This window comes from Daphnia magna, linkage group LG8 (genome assembly GCF_020631705.1).
Source record: "Daphnia magna isolate NIES linkage group LG8, ASM2063170v1.1, whole genome shotgun sequence".
NCBI classification, from domain to species: Eukaryota; Metazoa; Arthropoda; class Branchiopoda; order Diplostraca; family Daphniidae; genus Daphnia; species Daphnia magna.
Genome location: NC_059189.1, coordinates 7,746,641 through 7,768,828, shown reverse-complemented (window position 1 = coordinate 7,768,828; position 22,188 = coordinate 7,746,641). Strand labels below are relative to the sequence as shown.

General features: G+C 45.4%; 1 protein-coding gene and 1 pseudogene across 1 annotated transcript; both read right to left on the bottom strand.

The window, feature by feature from the left end:
* Nucleotides 1-9,432: 9,432 nt before the first annotated feature.
* LOC116928701 lies at nt 9,433-11,658 on the bottom strand. Its single transcript, XM_045178413.1, is given in 4 exon segments — nt 9,433-9,647; nt 9,650-10,733; nt 10,736-10,820; nt 11,117-11,658. Coding segments are annotated over 4 exon segments (1,926 nt in total).
* A 1,604-nt stretch (nt 11,659-13,262) lies between these two features.
* LOC116928700 lies at nt 13,263-21,783 on the bottom strand (annotated as a pseudogene).
* Between the last annotated feature and the right edge of the window lie 405 nt (nt 21,784-22,188).

The window sequence follows — 22,188 nt, the reverse complement described above, 5'->3', positions numbered from 1 at the left end:
CTTTAGTCGATGCACATTCGCATTTCTCCATCTTTTTTAGGCACCATTACTATGGCTGCAGGAAAGGGACTGTGGCTTTCTCTTATTATTTTGTTACTTAGCATTACCTCTATTTTGGGCTTAACAACAAGTTTTAGGGAGTCGGGTGTTCTTCGTAGTCTTTGATTAATGGGAGCGTTGTGGCCTATGTTGATGTGATGTTTTACTTGTGTAGCTAGACCCAAGTCGGATTCTTGGTCTGCGAAAAGATCTTCGTGTTTCTTTAGTAAAATTTCAATTTTAGTTTGTATGTCGTCTGATATATTGAGTGCTTGTTCTTCTTTTTCAGCAATCTTAGCTATCTGCTTAGTTTTATTATTAAAGTCTAATTGAGGGAAGGATTCTAAATTACGATAATCTTGTTGTGTAAGATCTTCGTCTTCTCTATCAATTGGGATTAATGGTATATGGATGCCTGCTTTGCTAAATGTTACGCTATAAATGGGCATGGTATTACTTCCAAAATTATGTTCTACTCCAAAGTGATCATAACATATTTGACGATTTCTAGTGTTAATCTTCACATTATTGTTAGATAAGAAATCTAATCCTAAGATGCGTTGTTCATTTAAGTTTTTCATAACATAAAAGTGATGGTTAATAATATGGTTATCATTGATAATAACTGAAAATTCAAATTTCCCTATCGATTTAAGTTGTTGTCCCGACACCGTTCTAAAAATACGAGGATTCGCATTTTCTGCTTGTTTTAAGTTCTCATTACACTCTAGAGTATCCAATATTTTACTGGATACTAAACTAGCGGCGGCGCCAGTGTCCACTAAAGCTATGATTTCCTTATTAAAAATTCTAAGAGGGATTCGTATCAGTTTAGGAATTTCTAATTCTACATCTGATCCTAAATTGTATGTTAGTTGGGAGTTACGGATTGGTTTTATGGTGTTTATCGGGGACCTTGGTTGTTGGTACGTGCCATATCTGTCCAACATTCTCTTGCAATATGTCCTCTTCGGTTACACTTGTAGCAGGTTATTTCTCGATTTTCAGTGGTTCGAGGGTTGTTGCCAGTGTGCTGTTGCTGCTGTGTATGTTGGTTGCTGTTATAACGTGCTTGATGTCTGTAGTTGTTTGGTCCGTTGTAGTTTCCTTGTCGGTTGGGGTAGTCGTTCCCATATGAGGGACGTTGGTGAGATGGAAATCTGGTTTGCCTGTATCCTGAAGGATTATAATTTCTTCGTCCTGACGAATTGTAATCTCTGCGGTAGGGGCTGTTGTCTCTGTTTCTACTTAGACTTCTTTCTCGACTTGATTCTCGGCTGTTATGACTGTCAGCAAATCGCACTCGTGAATCACGTGATCTTGAGTAACGTTCACTTGGACGTGGTCTCCCGTTTTCGTATTGGTCAGTTACAGCTATGGTAACGTCGTTTTCCTGTGGGGATCCACGTTTCGTATTAGTACATTTTAATTCTGACAGAGCTTCTGATAATTTTTGCTCAAGTAGTTGGATTTTATCGTCTTGTTGTTTTTCGTGATGCGTTATCCCTGCTATGACAGCTGACATCTCCTTGTCGTCTGTAGCTTCTTTTGTGTGTAGAATTTTTTCAGAAATGAAAAGTTGTTTACATAATGCGTCAAAGTCTTCTGTGTTTTCTGGCATTCGTAGATAGAGTTCTGCTTTATACTTTGGTAGTAATCCTTGTAGTAGGATTTTGCTTTTTCTGTGATCCCTTTTGGTTATTTGTCCTCGTCAAGCCTTGAGTCGTTGGAGTCTTCAGTCTCGATGAATTTAACTTGAAGTTTTTTGTATTCTTTCACCCGGTTTTCTAGAAATATTATTTGATTTTTTTGTCCTCGTACCCGATCTTGTAGTTCTTGAAGGTCTTTTTCAAGATTCTTGTTCTTCGAAGTAAAATCTAGCAAGTTTTTCTTTAAATTGATTTTCTCTGTTGAAGCCTTGTCGAGTCTGTCTGCCAAAATTTTTATCTCTTTCTGGAGCTGCTCTGCTGTTTCTGATACTTGTTTTATCTGGTTTTCTGCAGTGCTGAGTTTCTGGATCAGACTGGTCTTCTCACCTTCAAGTTTGTTAATTATTTCTTGTCCTTCGGTCTCGACAGCTGCGTTGTTTTCCTCTTTTCTTTTGAGAAGATTCTACAATTGGCTCTCGGTCGCTAAGGTGGTTTCAAGTTTTTGTTCTAGGTCGGCGATTGGGGAATTGGCTTTGTCAAGGGAGTTTTTCAGAGCCTCGTTGTTTTCTTGAAGTTGCTCTAACGAACTGCTTAAAGTGTATTTGGAATTTTTTGTCTTCTTTTTGTTACTCTCCAATTGTTTTTGCGCGTTTGAAAGTTCAAATTTTAGCGTAGATATCTGCTTTTTATCTTCAATTAGTGCAATTACTGACTCTTTCTGCAATACACTGATGGTACCGAACAAAAATTCTTTTTTCTTTCCGTGCAATGTGTGTAGCTGTTGGAGTAAACTATCGAGTGTTGTGGTGTTCCCACCTTGTGCGACTATATCGTCTTTGAGTGTTTTAGTAGCATTTGCAATGGTTTCTGCCGTTACACCATCTGTTACTTTTAAAGTTGTTTCTAGAAGGTAATAAGTGTAAAAATGCAGCGAATTTTGCGTCACCTGACTTGCTTCTTGTTTCTGTGTTTGTAACTGTTGGATATTTTCAGTTGTTGAGATTGTCTGGTATGATTTACTTCTTTCTAAGTCTTGCTTAAATTCTAAGTCTATTAAGGTTTTCCAATGGTCCAAAAATTGTTCTCGATGGTGACTTAGGTTTGGGTCTTGGTCGGTTAAATCAGATTCTTGTAGTACGGGGTATAAAGGTTGTAGTGTGTTCTCGTTGAGAGCAGTCTTTTGTACAGGTGAATCAAACGGCATTCGCTTACCTCGGTGGTTTTCCGATGTCGGTTGCTTGAAGACTTGGTGATAGAAGCGTAGAACACTTGCAGCTGGCAAATGGAGCGCAAATCAGAAACTTTTCTTCCAGAGTCTCGTTGTTATTCTTGACTTTCTCGTTGGGACCTCCAAATGTTATAGTTTCTAGACTGTGTATTTGCCAGTAAACTAACTCTACTTAAGACGATACAACCATGCACTTATATATCAAAGATTGAAGGTTAAGAAGGGAGTGGTTTACAATAACTTTTACTTTTATCATAAACAGTTAGCCTCAGGGAAGGTTGCGTTCGTGATGACCTTCTTGCTGGGTGGGGTTGCTGTTGCTGGGAGGAGTTGCTGCGGTATATTACACTGGGCAATCGAACCAAATCCTTTAATAAAACGTCTATAGTATCCTGCTAGTCCCAAAAAAGATCTAATGTCGTCAGCTGACTGAAGAACTGGATAATTAAGAATTTTATCAAGTTTTTCGGGATCAGGTGCGATGCCTTCTTTAGAAATGATATGGCCTAAATAATTTACTGAATGTTTAATAAACTGGCATTTTTTTAGTTTAAGTTTAAGGTTAGCGATTTTTAAAAGGTTGAATACTTCGCGTATGTCTTCTAAATGGGCTTCGAATGTGTCTGAAAAAATTATCACATCCTCCAAATAAACTAAAGCTTTTTTTCCTAAGACATCTCTTAGAACGTAATTCATTGTTCTTTGAAATGTTGCCGAAACGTTATACAATCCAAAAGCCATTCTTTTAAATTGGTATCAATTATTTTCTACGATAAATGCTGTTTTTTCTTTAGCTGAATCTTCTAGTTTTATCTGCCAGTAGCCAGATGCTAGGTCAAGAGTCGTAAAAAACTTTTTTCCGTGTAGTTGGTCGAGAGTGGTATCAATTCTTGGTAAAGGGAAGGAATCTTTTACAGTGAAGCTGTTTAATTTACGATAGTCTACGGAAAATCGTAAACTTCCGGGTTTCTTTTCAACGAGTACAACAGGTGCCGCCCAGGGAGAGGTAGATAACTCGGCGATGTCTTTATCCAACATCTTCTTAATTTGTCGTCTTTACTCTTCCTGATGCTTCCTTGCTACTCGATAGGGTCTAAGTCTGATAGGGCCTCTTCCTTGGGTGTCTATACTATGCTTAATTAAACCGGTATATCCTATTTGAGAATCTGTTGTAGCGAAAATGTCTTTGAAATCGCCCAATAATTTAATTAAAGGTTTTTTATATTGAAATTCTACGTTAGAAATATAAGTGTCGATTTCCGCTTGTTCTTCATTTTGCAGTGTGTCATTTTCATCTTTTACGTCAATTTTTCCAATTAACTGACAAGCTGTTTCGACATTGCCCAATAAAATTCCACGCGGTAAATTAATGAGTTTACTTGAAATATTACGAATCAGCAAATTGTATTCCCCTTTATCATGTGTCTCGCCTAAAAATTGATCTACTGTAATTCCCTCCGGTAGCTCTTTGCTAGGAGTAAACAGAAACGGAAAGCCAGGAAGCAATTGATATTGTGACCTACTCATTCTGGCTCTAATGACCATGCAAGTCAATGGGAACGTCGTCACCTTTTTGACTGAGGTAATCAAATTATTGCTTGAATAAAGAGGTGCTCTTTCTGCTTTGTCTCTCGCCAAAAAAATAGTCTTAGTTTGCCCACATAGTACGAACTCATGTTTAAAAGCAGCGTCAATGCCTAAAATGCATGCTTCAGAAATTCCGCTTGTAATAATAAATTCTTGTTGAAGTATATATTCTCCATATTGGACAGGTAGCTTTACCTTCCCTAGGGTCTGTAATTTTCTATTCTGTACGTCAAATAAATCTGTTTCGGTCTCAGCACTGACCAGTTGCATTTCCGACGGTAATAATCTATAAACTTTTTCGTGTAAAAGGCTTCTTGCAGCGCCTGTATCAAACAGCGCATCAAATTGAATCTTATCGATAAACAGGGAAATACGGGGTGCTGAACTATTTTGAATAATTGTAATGTGAGAAATCTGCCGGGTTTTTCCATAAAAAGAGGTTTGTCTACCAACTGACCTAAAGCTGCAGTTGGTACCTAAGCGTTTCCCTGTCCATGAGATGGACCAGTAATATTAGGCTTTTGCTGTATTTGTCTATGGATGCATTCATTCGCTCTATGTCCTATCTGCTGACAAGAATAGCATTTAAGGGGCTGTCGCATCTCTGTATTTTGTTCTCGATTGTTTCTACAATCCCTTTTTACGTGGCCTTTCATGCCACAAGCATGACAGGTAGTCAGATCTGAGCGTGGGGAATATTGAGATGTGAAGAAGGGTCGAGGTGGAGGGTTATTAATCTGGTACCTGTTTGGAGGGTTGCTCACAAAATGGGGAGGTGGAGTATTGTAATTTTGTGGAGTATTTTAATTTGGTCTGTATTGATTGTAACCATTGCTTGTTTGGTATGAATTTGCTTGTCTAATATTACTATGATTGGAAAATCTGCTTCTATTACCATCACTGTTTTCTATCAATCGATTCACTGCTTTTTCCAATCTTTCTACCTGGTCTGCGCTAGCAGGTCTCTGGGGGTTTTCATCTTTTTCAGGGACCTTTTGGGGATACCTGGTACCTGTCGCGAGGGCATTTATGGTTTCATGTAGTTTCTCTATTGCTTTTAAAATTTCCATACTGGTGGAGTTGTTCTCTACTGCGTTAATAAATTCTCTTTTGTCTTTTTCTTCTTTTTCTCATCCAGAGGTATGGCGTATTTATTGGTTTCGGCAACTAAGGCTTCGTATGTAGTAAAAGGTTTGTAGCGGACTTTGTTTCTAAGAGTTTTGTCTAACCCTTGAAGAAATTTTTGTCGCAACATTTGGAGTCGTGTTGTTTCATCAGTTTTTGTGTCATCTTCCCCCTTGGGGTATCGATGTTCGAAAATATTTTTGAGGCGGAAACCATAATCAAGAATAGCTTCGCCGGGATGTCGTTTTACTTCTTCAAGTTGGGTTTGGAAAAAGTCTTGATTTTCGTTTCCATGGAAACGTTCTTGTAGCAGCCGTTTTACTTCTTTATAATCTTGAGTGGTGCTTTCTAGGATATTTTGTTGAATATCATGAGCAGAGCCGGCCATTTTGGTCACCAACATATTCATTTTTTCTTTTTCGTTCCAGTTTGACATAGCGACAATATTTTCGAATAGTTTAATCCAGCGATCGAAACGAGTTGATGGTCCTCCTGTAAAATTTTGTAGTTGGATGAGCATAGTTTGCACGCGTTTTCCTTTTTGTAATTCTTGCAGATCTCCTATCGGAATGACATTTGTCACCAATGAATACTGAAGTTGATCCATTTTTATTATTTGTTTTCTGTGGAATTGCTTGTTGTTTTCTGTTGGCGTCGATTGCGCGACGGGTGGCGCTGGCTGCTTTGTTTTGATTGAAGTTGCGTTAAGTCTCCGCGTGGTGGTGTATGTGGCGTTGTGTGGAATTTGCTGTCTGTCTCCTTTATCTATAGTTTGTTTTGATTTTTCTCCGCCAGAGGGTAGTTGTGTGTATGCCTGCTGTGCTGTGAAAATGGGGCTGAGGCTTTCGCAGCTGCTTTGACTTGTACTGTGTTGTCGGATGATAACATTGACGTTAAAGTGCGCTGGTCTTCTCGTTTGATGAGGACTTTTAGAGGCTGTGCCGTGAATTGTACCGTGTTTAGTATTGCTTCCGGAAGATCCGCTAGGTTTTCCAGGTGTGAGAGGAGATTTAAAACTAGTTTGTGGGATAGGTCTGGAACGGCTGAAAGGTTGACTAGGCGCCGTAGTAGGGATGGGAGTTGAAGAAAATCATTGATGAATGTCGTTGAGTGAGCTGTGCAAATTTTTTCTACGAGGCCTAAGGATAGGTGACGAAGAATGCCGTGAGGAATTGGATGCTGTTTCTTCCTGCTGCTCTGCGTCTTCGCTGGAGTCAGCGTCTTGCTGAAGTGAGTGTAACGATTGGCTTCGTTCAAAAATTTGAGGGTCGCTGTCTGATTTTTTTATGTGTGCTCCGTGTAGTCCGTCAAGCGATCGACAAAGATTTTGATAATTGTTGCTGACAACGGCCGTAAGGGGCGTTTGTGGTCTAACGGTTGATTTAGAAGTGAGTGAATTTCGTCTAGCAAGGGCAATAGGTTGGGCAATGGTTTTAACGGTTTAGGGTCTGATAGTTGGGGATAATTGCTGATTGACTTTAATTGCGCTATCAGATAATTTTGTTCGTGAACCGGTAAAATTTGCTTGGATTGTAAGGCTTTGCTTGGAGTGCAAATACGGCTAGCCGTAAATGTTCTACAGGTAATAGGGAATGCGGTTGGTAATTGACAGGGTGGGTTAATGACGGCGCGTGCTTCACATATATCTGTAGTATCGACCCGTTGATGTTCATTTAATGAGCTAAGCAAAGTGCTGTCCAAATTGAAGTCGCTAGAATCAGGCGAGGGTAAAGGTTCCTGAATTTCAACTTTATTTATTTCAGTGGCTGTCGGTTGAATTGTAAAGGTTATCTTAGGGTCATTAACTACCGGTAGGGAGGAGGGGAGTTGTGGAGAGGAGCCTTGTAATAAAGCGCGTGGCGGTTTTTCACTGTCACTTTCAAAATCTGAAGTAGATGGGGACTGCCGGCCAGTCAATAGTGCGAGCAAGAAGTGAAGGACTATTACTAATAGATGTCTTAATATCTTGCACACTAGCTAGGAGCAGACTCGCGAAAAGAAATCGTGTTTTGGGTTTTATACCACTAGTTGGCTTAGGGACGCTAAGGTTGGCGTGGGGTAATAAAAAAGAAAACATCAGCAATCAGTTCATGAACAAATGTGAACTGGTGCGAAAAAAGGGAAACAAGGTTGAGAGATAAGGTGGGGGTATTTACACCTTGGTCAGCGGAAGGGGGCAATAAACTAATAAAAGAGATAGCGTAAAAAGGAGGTCAAGCGTTTGGGGAGAAATATGAGGTTGTACACACTTAAACTAAATGCAGTTAACTTAATTCTAATTAACGTCTTAACTCTAGCGGGAGTCCTTAAATAGCTCCCCTTCCTACAAGATTGCGTCCCGCAATCAGCATTGCGTGGGCCGGTTGGGTCGTAAGGGGGTCAGTTATTCTTCGGCGGTTCTTCCTTTGTCACAGGGGGTGGATGACCGCGGCAAGGGCTCCTCCTTGCGGCTCCACGAATGATTCCCGGACGCGTCCAGCTCACCGATCTCCCATCCGTACTCCGGCTCCTTTTGTGGGGGTAACCGATAGGTGCGTTCGACATACCGCGCTGCTGCCAGGTCCTCTTCGTCGGAGTCCAGGGAGAAATGACTGCTGACGAAGCTGACATTGCATTTTCCGCCACGAAGCCTCGCGATGATGTCGTTTAGCGCTGCAATGTCTATGCCCCTTTCCTGGACGTCACTGGCCGGTGACATACAGTGTGGTGAGGGCCTGTCTTCGAGTAGTGCGATCGGATCTAAGGGGAGGTTTGGAGGTGCCTGAGGAAAAGGAGTCTTCTTCCCTTGGGTCATCTACCGAAAGTAGGGAGACGTCGTCGATGTCATCTGAGACGTCTGCATCGTACATAACCTCGTCGTCGTCGGGGTTGTCCGCGCAGTACAGGATGTCCTCTTCGTCGTCTGGGCAAGCCGCTACGTATCGGAATTCCTCCATGTCGGACGAGTAATCTGCACAGTAGAGGATGTCTTCTTCGTCCGGGTCGGGGATCCAGGCCGCTTGTCCACCTTTCTGGCCTTCCTTATCATCCGTGGATGTAAGGGGGGAGGGTTGGAGCCTAGGGATAGAGTGTGGTAAGGATTAGGACGGCTTGGTGTCGAAGGGTTGGTGGGGTGTTACGGGGTACATGGTATACTCTGCACGATTCTGGGTGGGTTTATTCTAAAGGACACTAACATAAAATCTACGACATTGCATGATACATGGAAAATTAAGGGGGGCAATCAACGCGTGGGGTTTTAATACTAGGGACGCGAGAGGAGGGCTGCTGCTTCTCTGTGTTGGGCTAGGCTACGCGGATGTGAAATGGGTGGGATGAGGTATGGTTGTTGGTTTAATCCTAGCCGCCCTGTGGAACCAGCGGGAGTTGGGGGCGGGGGTATATTGACAATGGTGACCGGAGCAATTGGGGTCAAGTTGGTGGTGCTTTGCTCTGGGTCCCAACTCAATGTCTCGATGAGCAGGCTGAGGTGGCGTTAACCAACTGCACGGGTTAAAGAAACGACAGCAGGGGATGTAAAGACCCAGGAGGGAACCGAGTCCGCAGAATCAGAAAGCCAGAGCAATGGATACTCCTACTCCCGAAATGATGCCGAAGTTCCGGAGCCATTATCCGATCCTTGCCAAGAAGGAGATGTCTTGTGCTTGTCCGGGGTGGACGAGGACTGTGTTGACGTGTCGTTCGCCCGACATTTCTGTGACATAGCCCATCTGTATGTACGCCAGGATGTCGGCCATGATGGTTGAAGCACTTAGGGGATGCGACGTTATTGTTGGGTGAAACTGCAGTATCATGCCCAACGAGTTATCGACCTCCAGGGGCATGGTGTCGATGAGACGGCGGCCTTGTATCTTTAGGTTGGGGTTGATTGGCATCCAGGTGTTGTTCTTGAAGGTGTGGGCTTTGCCGTTGAAATTGACGAAGTTTGCGTGCCAGTAGCAATCGGAGTACTTCGTGAGCTCCCAACCTTCCACGTTGATGGTCTGGTTGCCCCACCGAGGTTGGGCTCCACATGGCGTGAAAACCATCTCGAAGGTGACGTTGCTGGAAAAACACAGCAAAACGGACACGGACGCCCCGACCGCCAGTAGCTTGGTGCATAATGGAAGGTCCAGATGCTTAGCGGCTAACCATCCGTCGTATTGTGCAGTCGTTGTAGCGGCATGGAAGGCAGTTCTCCGGCTTTCGCATTGTAGGTTACGAATTTCTCGGGCCAGGTGGTTTGAAATGTCCATTGCGAAGTCTCTGATGTATTGTGTATGACTGGCGTATTCGATCTCCGACCGTGTCATTTCGGATAGCGCCATCTTGGCTACGGCGTCCGCGTTTTTGGGCCTCATCTCGACGAGATCGGTTCCCTTGGCGGCTTCCCGAACCGCGATGACGACTCTGTCCATTCCTAGAACCGAATGGTAGGCAGTGAGGTTTCCTCCTCCGCAGACGGAACTGTTTACCATTGAATATATAAAATCCAGCTGCTTCATTGGGTCCCGAATTCGGAAGGTAGTGTCGTTTTCGGTCGAGTACTTGATGCCCATTCCCTTTTCGATAACCCTTAAGTCACACGGCTTCGCTTCCTTCCAGGAATCGTCCCAGACGAGGGTCACGAGGTTGTGTTTGAAAGATCCGTTTATTGCTCCAGGGATGTCACCAAGTGGAAAGCTGATGGTACAGTTCGGGCATTCGCTCTGTAAGGTCACTTCTTCGAGGCGACAGTTGGTCATCTTTTCTGTCACCGTCCGAAGCCAACTGGTTTCCACGAATGGGTGGCCTTCCAGGGCGAACGAGTTGGGTCCTGTTATGTCCATCGCCTTTCCTCGACATTGTCGTGTGTCTCTCATCCTTCGGCACGTTGCTGCGTCCACTTCGATGGGGTTGTGGCTGTAAGACACTTGATTCCATTGCATGAAGTCCTTGTACACTGTGGTGGTGGCTACCCACATGCTACACGTGTGGCCAGCAAAGCGTTTAACTTCTGGTAGTGTAGAGTAGATAGCGTACGTAATGGGTACCGGTGGAGTGGGGGCGGCTTCGAAAGAGCAGTCTTCCTCCGTGAACTCCAGGAATCCCAGGTTTGCCGCACCATCACAGTTACACACGGTGGTTGATTAACTGCAGCCAAGGGGGTAAAAAACAGGAGGGCGAGGAGGGACATCAACAATAATCTAGGCAATCGAAGATACGATACGGTGAATAGCACGAAATAATGAGTAAAACAAGGAAATGCATAGCAATGATACATAGGGAAGTAACGGATTTTATTCTACGGCGCGGTATGTAGTGAAAAGGCACATGGTTAACTACTCATGATGAACTGTTCCTATGGCTGCTACTCAAATTATATTTAAACACCTAACATTTATATGAGGGGATGCGCTACGTTTCATGGCTATTGGGGGGTCTAAGAGCGCTCCATGGCCGTAGGCCAGTGCGGCGCTCGGGGCGGGGTGCTACGGGGGGGAATGGTGGGGCTGCTGGCTCTAAAGCCGTTAAAGAGAGTCGTTCCGGGGTGAAAGAGAGGTCTATGTTTGGTCCTTTGTGGAGGTTTGAAGTTATCGTTCCTTCTGGTAAGGGAGATGGACCGACGTCGAGGTCTATCAGATCCTGTTCTTCCTGCGGAGCGTACTCTTCATCCGTTGGGGGTGGTACTTCTAGTTCGTTGGTGAGCTCCAGTGGTATTGGGTGATCACAACTCTGTTGGAAATCCACGCAAGGTTCTTCCTTCCAGATCATAGATTCATACAGGGGTTTGATCCTGTTTACGTGCACCAACTGGGTCTGTTTTCCCACGCATTTTTGAATTTCCACGGTGTGGTTGTTGTTGATTTTTGTGACGCGGTATGGCCCCATAAAACGGGGTATGAGTTTCTTGCTTGTGCCTGTCATTGGCGTTCTTACGTCGATTAACACCTTGTCACCGATGTTGAATGCTTGCTCACGAGCCCGCTTGTCGTACTGGGTCCTTTGCTGTTCCCTGGCTTGGGTCAAGTTTGCTTTAACCAATACGAAGGCTTCGTGAAGACGTTGCATTAGCTGGCTTTTGTAGTCGGATGGGATGATGATGTTTGCTGGCTTTTGTAAAAATCAGTCAATAGGCACTACTGGATCGCGGCCATGATTTAGAAAGTAGGGGGTTTCTAGGGTGGAGGAGTGTACAGAGTTCCTGTAGGCGAAAGCAACTGGGCCTAGCACTTCTTCCCATTTAGAGAAACCCTGTTCCATGTATTTCCGTAGCCTTTCTACTACGGTTTTGTTGAATCTTTCGGTTAAGCCATTAGTCTGTGGATGGTACGCGGTGGTCCTCAACTGTTTAATTTGAAGTGTCTTACAAAGTGAGGAGAACAACTCGAACGTAAAATTCGAACCATGGTCGGTGACAATGGCCCTTGGGGGACCATGATACAAAATGACTCTATCTGCTAGCGCCTTGCTCGTTGAAAGGGCGGTCTGGTCTGCTAGAGGGATAACTTCTACCCATTTCGTGAAGTAATCGGTAATTACTAGGATGTGATTGTTCCCTTCCAGGGATTGTGGTTGAATTGGCCCTAAGAAGTCTAGCCCTAAGACCTCAAAGGGTCCTGAGGTGAGATCTAGGGGGTTTAAGAAGGCCCGAAGATTCGATCGTCGTTGGAGGGCACAGGGTTAACAAGGAAGGCAGTACTCCTTTACGTCGGAGAGCATTGTTGGCCAGTAGTATTTGTCTCTAATCCGGAGGCATGTCCGCTGGTATGCAAGATGGCCGGATAGGGGGGAGTCGTGATACTCGTTCAATAGCTGTTTTCTTAGGCTGAAGGGAACCACTATTTGTTGTTGCACGAACTGTCGTCTCTTCTTCGAGATGGGCTCTTGCATGCGACACAGAAGGCCACCAGCAATGCCATACAGCTCGATTTCTTTCACCCAAATCTGGTCTGTATTCTCTTCACTAAGGGATCCATGTTCTAAGTAATTTGTTATGTCCATACATAATGAATCTTTTTTCTGTTCGCGAAGTATGGCGTCATCTTCTTCAGGGGTTGTTCGAACTGAATTAACCGGAATTCGGGATAGAAAATCTGCATTCTCATTGACTCGACCCGGCCGGTACTTTATCGAGTATTTGAGGTTAGCCAACAATATTGACCATCTTCCTAATCTCCCCGTCTAGTCTTTGAACGTCTGCAGCCACTGCAGCGGGCGATGGTCACTGATGATAACGAATGGCTCGTCCTGAAGGTAGTGGCGGAAAAGTTTTATGCCGAAAATTACGGCCGTGGCTTCCTTCTCGATGGTAGAGTACTTGGTTTCTGCTTTATTCAGGTGTCTACTTGCGTAGGCGATTGGTTGGTCTTTTCCGTCGTGTATTTTGGACAAAACGGCTCCTAGTCCGTAATCGCTGGCATCAGTGTAAATTAGGAATTCTTTAGTGAAATCCGGGTAGGCCAGAACAGGGTCGGTCATCAGGCATTTCCTAAGAAATTCGAAGGATTTTTCTTCAGCGGGCCCCCATTTTATCCTGTCCTGCAGTTTACCCTTCGCTTGATGTATAAGGGGGTGGGCGACTGTGGTGAACCCCTTGATGAACCGTCGGTAGTATGACGCTAACCCCAAAAAGGACTGCATCTATTTAACGGTAAGTGGTTTTCTGTAATTTACTAGGGATTCGATTTTGGTGGGTCTGGTGCTACGCCATCTGCTGAGATGACGTGGCCGAGGTACTGGACCGATGTCTCTAGAAATCTACATTTTGATAGTTTCACCTTGAGGTTTGCCTCTTCGAGTAAATCAAAGATTTTCCGCAGGTTCGATATGTGTTCTAAGGGAGTCTTAGAAAAGATGATAATGTCATCTAGGTAAACTAAGCAAGTCTTTCCTATCTCTTCCTTAACGACAAAATTCATCAATCGTTGGAAGGTTCCTGGGGCGTTAGTCAGACCGAAGGCGAGCCGATTCCATTCATACAAATTGTTCTCAACGATGAACGCCGTCTTCTCTTTTGACTGTTTGTCCATTTCTATTTGCCAGTACCCTGATGCCAGATCTAGAGTGGAAAAGCATTTTTGGCCTTGTAACAGGTCAAGCACGTCGTCAATGCGGGGCAAGGGAAAGGAGTCCTTCTTCGTGATCGCATTTAGTTTTCTGAAGTCAATGCACAGGCGGTCGTCTCCTGTTTTCTTTTTTACTAACACAATTGGGGCCGCCCAAGGGAAGAGAGAGGGTCGTATAATATCGTTTGCTAGTAGTTCGTCGATGATTTTCTTTGCAAACTTCCGTTGACGGGGGGATGCTCTGTATGGCCTTTGGCGGATAGGCCCTTGCCCCTGAGTGTCGATAACGTGTTTAACCAGGCCCGTGTTCCCCAGATCGCGTGTTTGAAATGCGAAGATACTTTGTTTTTCTAGGAGGAATTTGCGCAATTCCCCCTTTATGGTTTCCGTAACATCTGGGAGGGAGGCTTCGAAGATGGCGGGGTCGATGGTAGTAGGCTGGGTGGAACAAGATGCTATGAGTATAGGTGGCTCGAAAACCACATGACCTAAGATGGTGTAGCGAGGAAGGGAGATAGTGTGGTTTATTTCGTTGACTATCACAATTCTGAACATCCCATTGTCACGTTTTGTAGAGACGAAGGGGTTCAGTCGAAGACCGGCGGGTAACCGTGGGTTTCTTACTAGGAAATAGGCAGTGTTGAGAGATAGCTTGACGTCACTATTCTCGCTCTCCACCACGCATGCGGATGATGGAGGTATTTTTTTTTTAACAGCCACCATCATGGTGGCTTTGTCATCGTTTTTGAGTTGATCAGACTCCCTCACTCGATAGACTCGCCTCTCACGACCGTCGATCATAAACTTATGTTCATAAAGAGCGTCTAAACCTAGTACGCATTCTTCCATAATTTCCGTAACGACGATGAACTTTTGTTGAAAGGGTTAACGGGGCCTCTCGTCCTCGACGAGAACATCTACTGTTACGGTGCCCTGGCAGGCCAGGCGCCTGTTGCTTATATCGAAAAGGTTTACCGCTACTTCTCTTGTGTGTCTGAATTCTTCAATTTGTTGCTGTAGTCTTTCGAAGAGTCGACTACTAATGAGGCTTTTGCCTGCTCCACTGTCTACTAACGCTTTGAATGAACAATTCCCTACTCTTAGTCCAATTCTGGGGGTGGTAACTTGGGTGGACACGGATTTGACAAATTGTTGGGGCTTGGGGCACACACCGAGTGGCCCAACAGTTGATTCGGTGGTTTCTAGTTTTCCGCCTGCGACCGCAGGATGCCGGTTGGTGTCGCTGGGGTGTTGGCATAATGCCCTGGTGGTGGAGGGGGTCTTGGGTTCCGAATGGTAGGGCAGAAATTATGTCGGTGCCCTATGTTTCGACACAGGCGGCAATGCTCGTCCTTTTGTTGTAGCTTGGTAAAACAGTCTGCTTCGGTGTGGAACCCCCAGGTGTTGTGGAATTCGCAAAAAAGGGCTGCGCTTTTAAAAGCTTCGGGCTGCGTAACTTTCGGGTCTCTCTGTCTTCCCCCAACCTGAGAGGGCCTCTGTGCTAATTGCCTTTTCATTTCTGCTAGACTCTGTTGTAGTTCCGCGTTGTGAGTCGTGGCATTTTGGTCAACCTTGGTGCTTAAGCGATTTAGGGCTTCCAGCACGCTGCTCAGTTCATTTTGATTGGTGTGTGCGTTCGTTGATGAGTATGCTGCATGGATTCTAACTCTCGTCTGTGATTCTTCAATAGCTAATGCGGTAAGTTCGGCTCGATCGATAAGTGTCTCGAACGATGCAAACTTTTTATACCTCAAGGGGACTTGCACATCGCTGGGTAGACCTTCCAGAAACCTGTCCATCATCATTTGCTCCCGGGATGCGGCGGTAGCTGAATCTAATATCCCATCCATAGGGTAAGCTTTATGGAACGCCTTACGAATACGATTTGCGTAGCGGCGCATGTTTTCCTCCGGCTCCCTCTTCATGTTGTGAAACTCGACACTTCTTTGTGGCCGCGTTTCGGTCGAGTGGAATAGTTTGAAGAGTCGTGCTTTCACTGCTGCGTACTCTTGGGATCGGATGGGGTTGTCTAACTTGAATGTGTCAAATTCTTCAGCAGCCTCTCCGTAGAGTTTAGAGCGCATTAAGCGTAATTTCCTAGCTTCCTCGAAGTTGCCTAGATCGAGGGCTGATTCCAGGTGAGCCGCCCAATCGTCGAAACGACCAGACCTCTGACGATCACAAAAGATTGTCACTGTACCAAAGGCTTGCATTGCCTGTTCCTGTTGTTCCCTCCTAATTTTGTCGTCTATGGCTACACTTGTGACGGAGGAGGGACAGCTGGTACTTGTGGTCCCTGGGTTTGGGGTGGAGGGGGGTTGTGTATTTAGCCAGTGGGGGTTTTGTTGCCCACTGGATGGCGGGTTGACTGGTGTCGAAGCTACGAAACCTGGGTAGGCAATACTCTGAGAGGGTTGTCCAGATGGGGCAAACGGGTTGGTGGGGGGCGTGTTATAGCCCCACTGTGTTTCGGGTAATGGGGTGACTCCCTGTAGTGTTGAAGTCGGGTACGGGTTAGTGGTTCCTTGTAGGGTGTCGGCGGTTGCCGTTGGTTGGTTCTGCTCTGCTTGGGCAAGGGTTCTCGTGGTACTAACCGCTCTCTTCGTGTCAACGCCAGCTTCTAGGAGGCGGGTCAACTCTTTTTCGTACGTCTCAAAGACCGTGCTCGCCTGTACTTGAGACGGTTTGCTCGCACCCGCCCCATACACGGTGAGCACTGGCGTAAATGACACCTTTCTGTTTGACGGTGTCTTTATCGACGTAGGGCACGGGGGGCCGGACACTGGTGTTGGATGTAGGGTGTGGTGGTGGGACATCGTTGGCGAGGTGATTGGTGAACTCGTCGAAGCTGGAGGTGTGAATTTATCTGTCTCTTGCCGGGAAGTGGGCTTCCCGGGTGTTTCCTCGATTGTATCGGGATCCAAGGTCGTCACGGGGCTGAACTGGGTTGGATCGGGTAACTTCGGGTCGGGTCTGACAAGGTCTGGGGTGGGTAGGTCGATAAGCCGCTCCTCGGTGCTCTGTCTTGTGTCGGTTCTCAGCGGTGGGGTTGGGGCGTCGATAGATGGGGCGGAATCACTGCTGTCGTACGAATGAGGTAGAACTGGCGTGTACCCCGTCCGTAGGTTTAAAAATTCGAAAAGTCTGGCTGGAGTATCGAGGGAGGAGTAAAGTGCTAGAAGGGAAAGTAAAGAGACCCTGGTGTGCTCGTCACTTTGGTGGAATCGGCCGTTAGCTTCCAGATGATGCTGGAGCTCGAAGATGAGCTCGTCTTCCGGAATATCGTGGATGTGGGAGTGCCAGTATTGGCTGTGGAAAGAGGTCCTTTTTTGGTTACTAGGTGTGAGGGACGGGTCTTCTTCGTGTAGGAGAGTGCTTGCCTGGCGTAACAGCTCTCTTCTCTCCTCCTCTGTGTCACTGTCTTTAAATAAGGACTGTGCGTGCTTTCGGAGAACGTTCGTTTGCTGGGCCAATTGTGTTTCCCTTCGGTCTGTGTTGTTGGGGATATCGAAATTTACTAGGGGGGCTGTTGGTTGGGGGTAAAGGTTTTTTGGTCGGGCGTCCAGGTGTGCCCACGCGTCTTCGTTTGCGTGTTCCCGTACTTCCTGTGGTGTGAAATATCCTTCTCCTGACCCTTGGCTACCCTTACAGCTATCTGCAAACTTCTCTAATTGTTCGTCGACGTATTTTTGGTTTGCTGCGGCTTGGTTTGGTCCTGGGCCCGTCCTGAATGATGGGAAGGATTGACGGAACGACCTCCTCCAACGCTTAAGAAGCGGAATCTTCTTTCCCGCGCTGCTCTCGTCCTTAACCATTACTATTTTACAAGGATGTTATGCACGCGTTAACGAAGCTAAATGGGTGAGGCGGTCTTTTCTCTCAATTTTGGGTGTGCGGGAGTCAGCGGGAGTCGGCGTGACTTAGCGTGTATGCGTTGCGGAACGGTAGTAATGGGCTTAAAGGTCTCTTGGCTTGAGAGCAAGCAGAAATCCTTCTTCGTGAATTCCTACTCCCACGTGAGCGATCACGGCTACCAACTCTTCCTGGGTAGTCTATGCACAAGTATGAGTGATATAACAAATATCAGAACAAACGTTTTCTTCTGGAAATTTGAGGGTTTCGGGAGTCGGCGTGAGTCAGCGTGAGTTAGCGTGAGGGCATCATGGAACAGTATTATCGGCTCAAATATCTTCTGGCTCAAAAATACACAAAATTCCCTCTTCGTGAATTCTTACTCCCGCGTGAACAATAACGGTTCCCAACCTTCCCTGGGTAGTCTATGCACAAGCATGAGTGACGTAACAAAGATCAGAAAGAACGGTTTTTCTTTTTTTGAAAAATTACGGTTCGGGAGTCGGCGTGAGTTAGCGTGACTTAGCGTGAGGGCATTGTGGAATAGTAATATCGGCTCAAATATCTTATGGCTCAAAAATACATAAAATTCCCTCTTCGTGAATTCTTACTCCCGCGTGAGCAATAATGGTTCCCAACCTTCCCTGGGTAGTCTATGCACAAGCATGAGTGACGTAACAAAGATCAGAAAGAACGGTTTTCGTTTTTTTGAAAAATTAAGGTTCGGGAGTCGGCGTGAGTTAGCGTGACTTAGCGTTAGGGCATTGTGGAATAGTAATATCGGCTCAAATATCTTCTGGCTCAAAAATACACAAAATTCCCTCTTCGTGAATTCTTACTCTCGCGTGAGCAATCACGGTTCCCAACCTTCCTTGGGTAGTCTATGCACAAGCATGAGTGTCGTAACAAAGATCAGAAAGAACGGTTTTTCTTTTTTCGAAAAATTACGGTTCGGGAGTCGGCGTGAGTTAGCGTGAGGGCATTGTGGAATAGTAATATCGGCTCAAATATCTTCTGGCTTGAAAATACCAAAAAATCCCTCTTCGTGAATTCCTACTCCCGAGTGAGCAATCGCGGTTCACTGCACGGCAGCAAAAGGGGGTGGTGTTTAAACCAAAAAAAAAGAACGGGGGTTTCTGGATCCTTAATCCGTCGCTGGACGAACTCGACAAAAAGGAAGATGGCGTCCGTCAACCAAGTGGGACATAAATAAGCTAGGACAACCCACACGTTCAAACGCAACGCAGAAAACTACCCGACGCATGTCCGTTCATTGAATGTGCATGCGACGCATAGTGTCCGCCCAACGAAGCCTGAACGAGTGAATCATCTGTTTGTAGCGGCGCGAGGCGGTCAAAAAATAAAAGAAGAAGGAGGTCACGGTTCGACTTCGCTGCCACCAGATGCAATATTTGATCAGTCACGTCTGACGTGACTGATTTAACTGCACACAATAAAATACAGACACGCACAGTTATGGTTAATGCAAATAAGGAAAAGTATTCTGGCAGTCTGTCTTGGGTGGTAAACAATGTTATGGGGTTATGATCCGTCAGCCAGTCACGTCGGCTGCACGGATGTGAAATGAACAGATTGTAGGAAAGAAATGAAGGATACGCTGGAGTGGTACTTACGTTTGAATTGACTCCATTCCGCTGCCAGGTGATTCGGTTTGAAGACGGCTTCACGGAGGGTACGGTAGCGCGGAAGGAAGAAAAGGGCGTGCGTTGGTAGGGTGTAAACCGTTTATTCAATTCGTCTCCAACACTCACAAGTCGGTTACACAGCTACAAGAGAACTAATACCGTCTCGACACTAACAAGTTGGTCACACAGCTACAAGAGAACCAACACACACACTAGCTAGGAGCAGACTCGCGAAAAGAAATCGTGTTTTGGGTTTTATACCACTAGTTGGCTTGGGGACGCTAAGGTTGGCGTGGGGTAATAAAAAAGAAAACATCAGCAATCAGTTCATGAACAAATGTGACTTGTGCGAAAAAAGGGAAACAAGGTTGAGAGATACGGTGGGGGTATTGACACCTTGGTCAGCGGAAGGGGGCAATAAACTAATAAAAGAGATAGCGTAAAAAGGAGGTTAAGCGTTTGGGGAGAAATATGAGGTTGTACACACTTAAACTAAATGCAGTTAACTTAATTCTAATTAACGTCTTAACTCTAGCGGGAGTCCTTAAAATATCTACGGTTATTTATGCATTGTGATCTTAATCTAAAAAGGAGTTGAATGTTCTGGCGCGTGCGGTGCAGGTGCGTGAATATTGTAACGGACGAATCCCGAACTAGAATCCGTTTATTGAAGTACGGCTACAATACACAGAGAGCAACCCGAAAAAAGAATACACAACAATAAAAGAGAACCGAACTAGACTTATTTTTAAGACACACGTTTGGAAAACGTTGGTCAGGGACATACGCGTCTTCAGGAACTAAGCGACTGCAACTGCCCCCTTATTGTCTTTGACTCTGCTACTTATACTCTAATAATAGTGGGATGTTTCTAACTTAGATTTGAATTCTAGATTACTTTCCCCGATAACTACTCTTATCAATTCTAGGATGGGGCGTCTTTTCTGCATCTGCATCTTGTAGTCGGGTTAGCAACCTTTCGGGGCGGTTTTGTGGAGTAATGCCCCTTTATCCGTTACATCCCCCCTCTCAGCCTGGGAATCGCCCCGATCGCACCGCCTGCGTGAGTTAGCCCAACAAAACAGCTAAACCTAACTATAACCATTTTCGACAATGCCAATCGCAAAAACAGAAAGTGAAAACAAGGATAAGCAGACGTTGCGAGACGAAATCTATCCGCACGGTACAAACTAATATTGCACAAAAAAAAAAAATATTTCTTGCCATGTCATGTGAATGTCTTCACCCTTGATAATTCTTATCAGCTAGCGGAGGAAAGAAGGAGAAAACATATCAGGATAATACGAAAGGGAAACGATAGACTAACGAAAAAAAAAACAAAAATGGAGAAGAATAAGGTTTCTTCAGAAAGCGATGCTAGGGCACGGCTTATACGTGCTCTTCTACTTCCAATTCATGCGTAGCCAATCGCTTTTCCAGTTCAATCACCCGTTCTGTTAGGCCTGATAACGAAGCTTGATGCTTGTGCCTAAGAAGAAATAGCAGCAGAGCAAGGCTGGAAAACAGTACGGCTACGACGGCGATTATTTCGATGGGATAACGAACAACCCCATGACGATTGCTGCTTCGTCTTGCTTTTTCCTCTTCTTCTATGATACGTAGATGTTCTCCCATGAGCTTCACATGGTTTTGGGTCGTAACCCGACGCGATATTAGCGGTTTATGCTTTCAATTTTTTATCTCTGGCTCTATGGCTGGGTCAATCTCTTTAGAATCAGGCTCTTGTGGAATTTTTCCTACTTCCTCCAGCTCCGCTAGAGAAGGAAGTGATTCGTTGTTTAACGAATGTCTGACGTTTATTATAAGGCTTGCTTGGAAAATCCAGTCGTCTGTGTGAGCAGTGCAAGCCATTGGCACCTCAAACACATCAAACGGCTCTCGCTTGATCAGTGTGCTGGTTTTTCCTCGACCGTTTGGGCAAGTGATAGTGATTGTTGTTTCTTGATCTGTTGAATAGCCCCACCTGCGGTGTCCCTAATACACCGTCTGTTGGCCTGTCCATTGTGCTAGGCGCGTAGAGCATTGCATACATACATAGGGCATTTTTCTTATCGTCTTTTAGAAATAAGGCCATGGCGCAGCTAGATTCCTGGTGTTTCCTGTTTATCGCCTGACTGATGGGACAAATGGACGTCGTTGATGACAAGCAGCGGGACGAATCGGATGCTGTTAACTCCACGAACGCCTGACGATCGCTTGCAACGGCCAGAAAGGATGGGAGTGGGTGGAATTGTGCTCCTTGTGTTGAGTTGTTTACAGGACGCGGTAAGCTTATTACTTCATACAGTGTGAAGCTTAGTGGAAATTCAAACACTGGGAGGTGAATAAAAATTCTTTACCCATTATTTATCGCTGCCACTATCACTTTTGCTTCTTTGTACACTTTCCATGTGTCGCCCGCCTGAACTGATGGGCTTAGCGACCATCCTGCCGGAAGGATCGCTTTGATGTCTCTCAGCACTGCTTGCACTTGTAGAGGCGGAAAAAGCGTTTCCGGAAGTCTTTCCATAGCCATAGTAGCCAGACCGATGGCGAAGTTTTCGATCAACTCGTCTATCCAGGCAGTCGCGGACTCGATTTGTCGGAAGGCATTTTCGACTTTCACGGCTGCCAACCTCTGTCTCTCGATTTCATGGGTTATCCCTCCGAACTTTTGGTCTATCTTTTTGGCCTCGTTTTCCACCTGGGCAAACGCGGTCTGCAGTTCGACTACGGCATCCGCTACGGCCTTGGTTTTCCACAGCGTCTCGTTGATAAGTGAAGCATGCACTTCCATTGCATGAACGATGGATGTTGTTTCAGTTGATAATTTCATGACGTGGTCGTTAACGTGTTCCAGCTCTTCTTGGGTGGACACTCCGAAGAGCCAACGGATTTTTCCTCCACCGTCGACGAGGGCTCTTTTTGTTCTCGCTCCTTCCGAACTGACTGCTGTCTTAAGCTCGTTTAGGCGTCGGTGGCTGGTCTTCAGTTTTTCTAAATTCGAGCATGCTCACACTTCTACTTGATGCTGG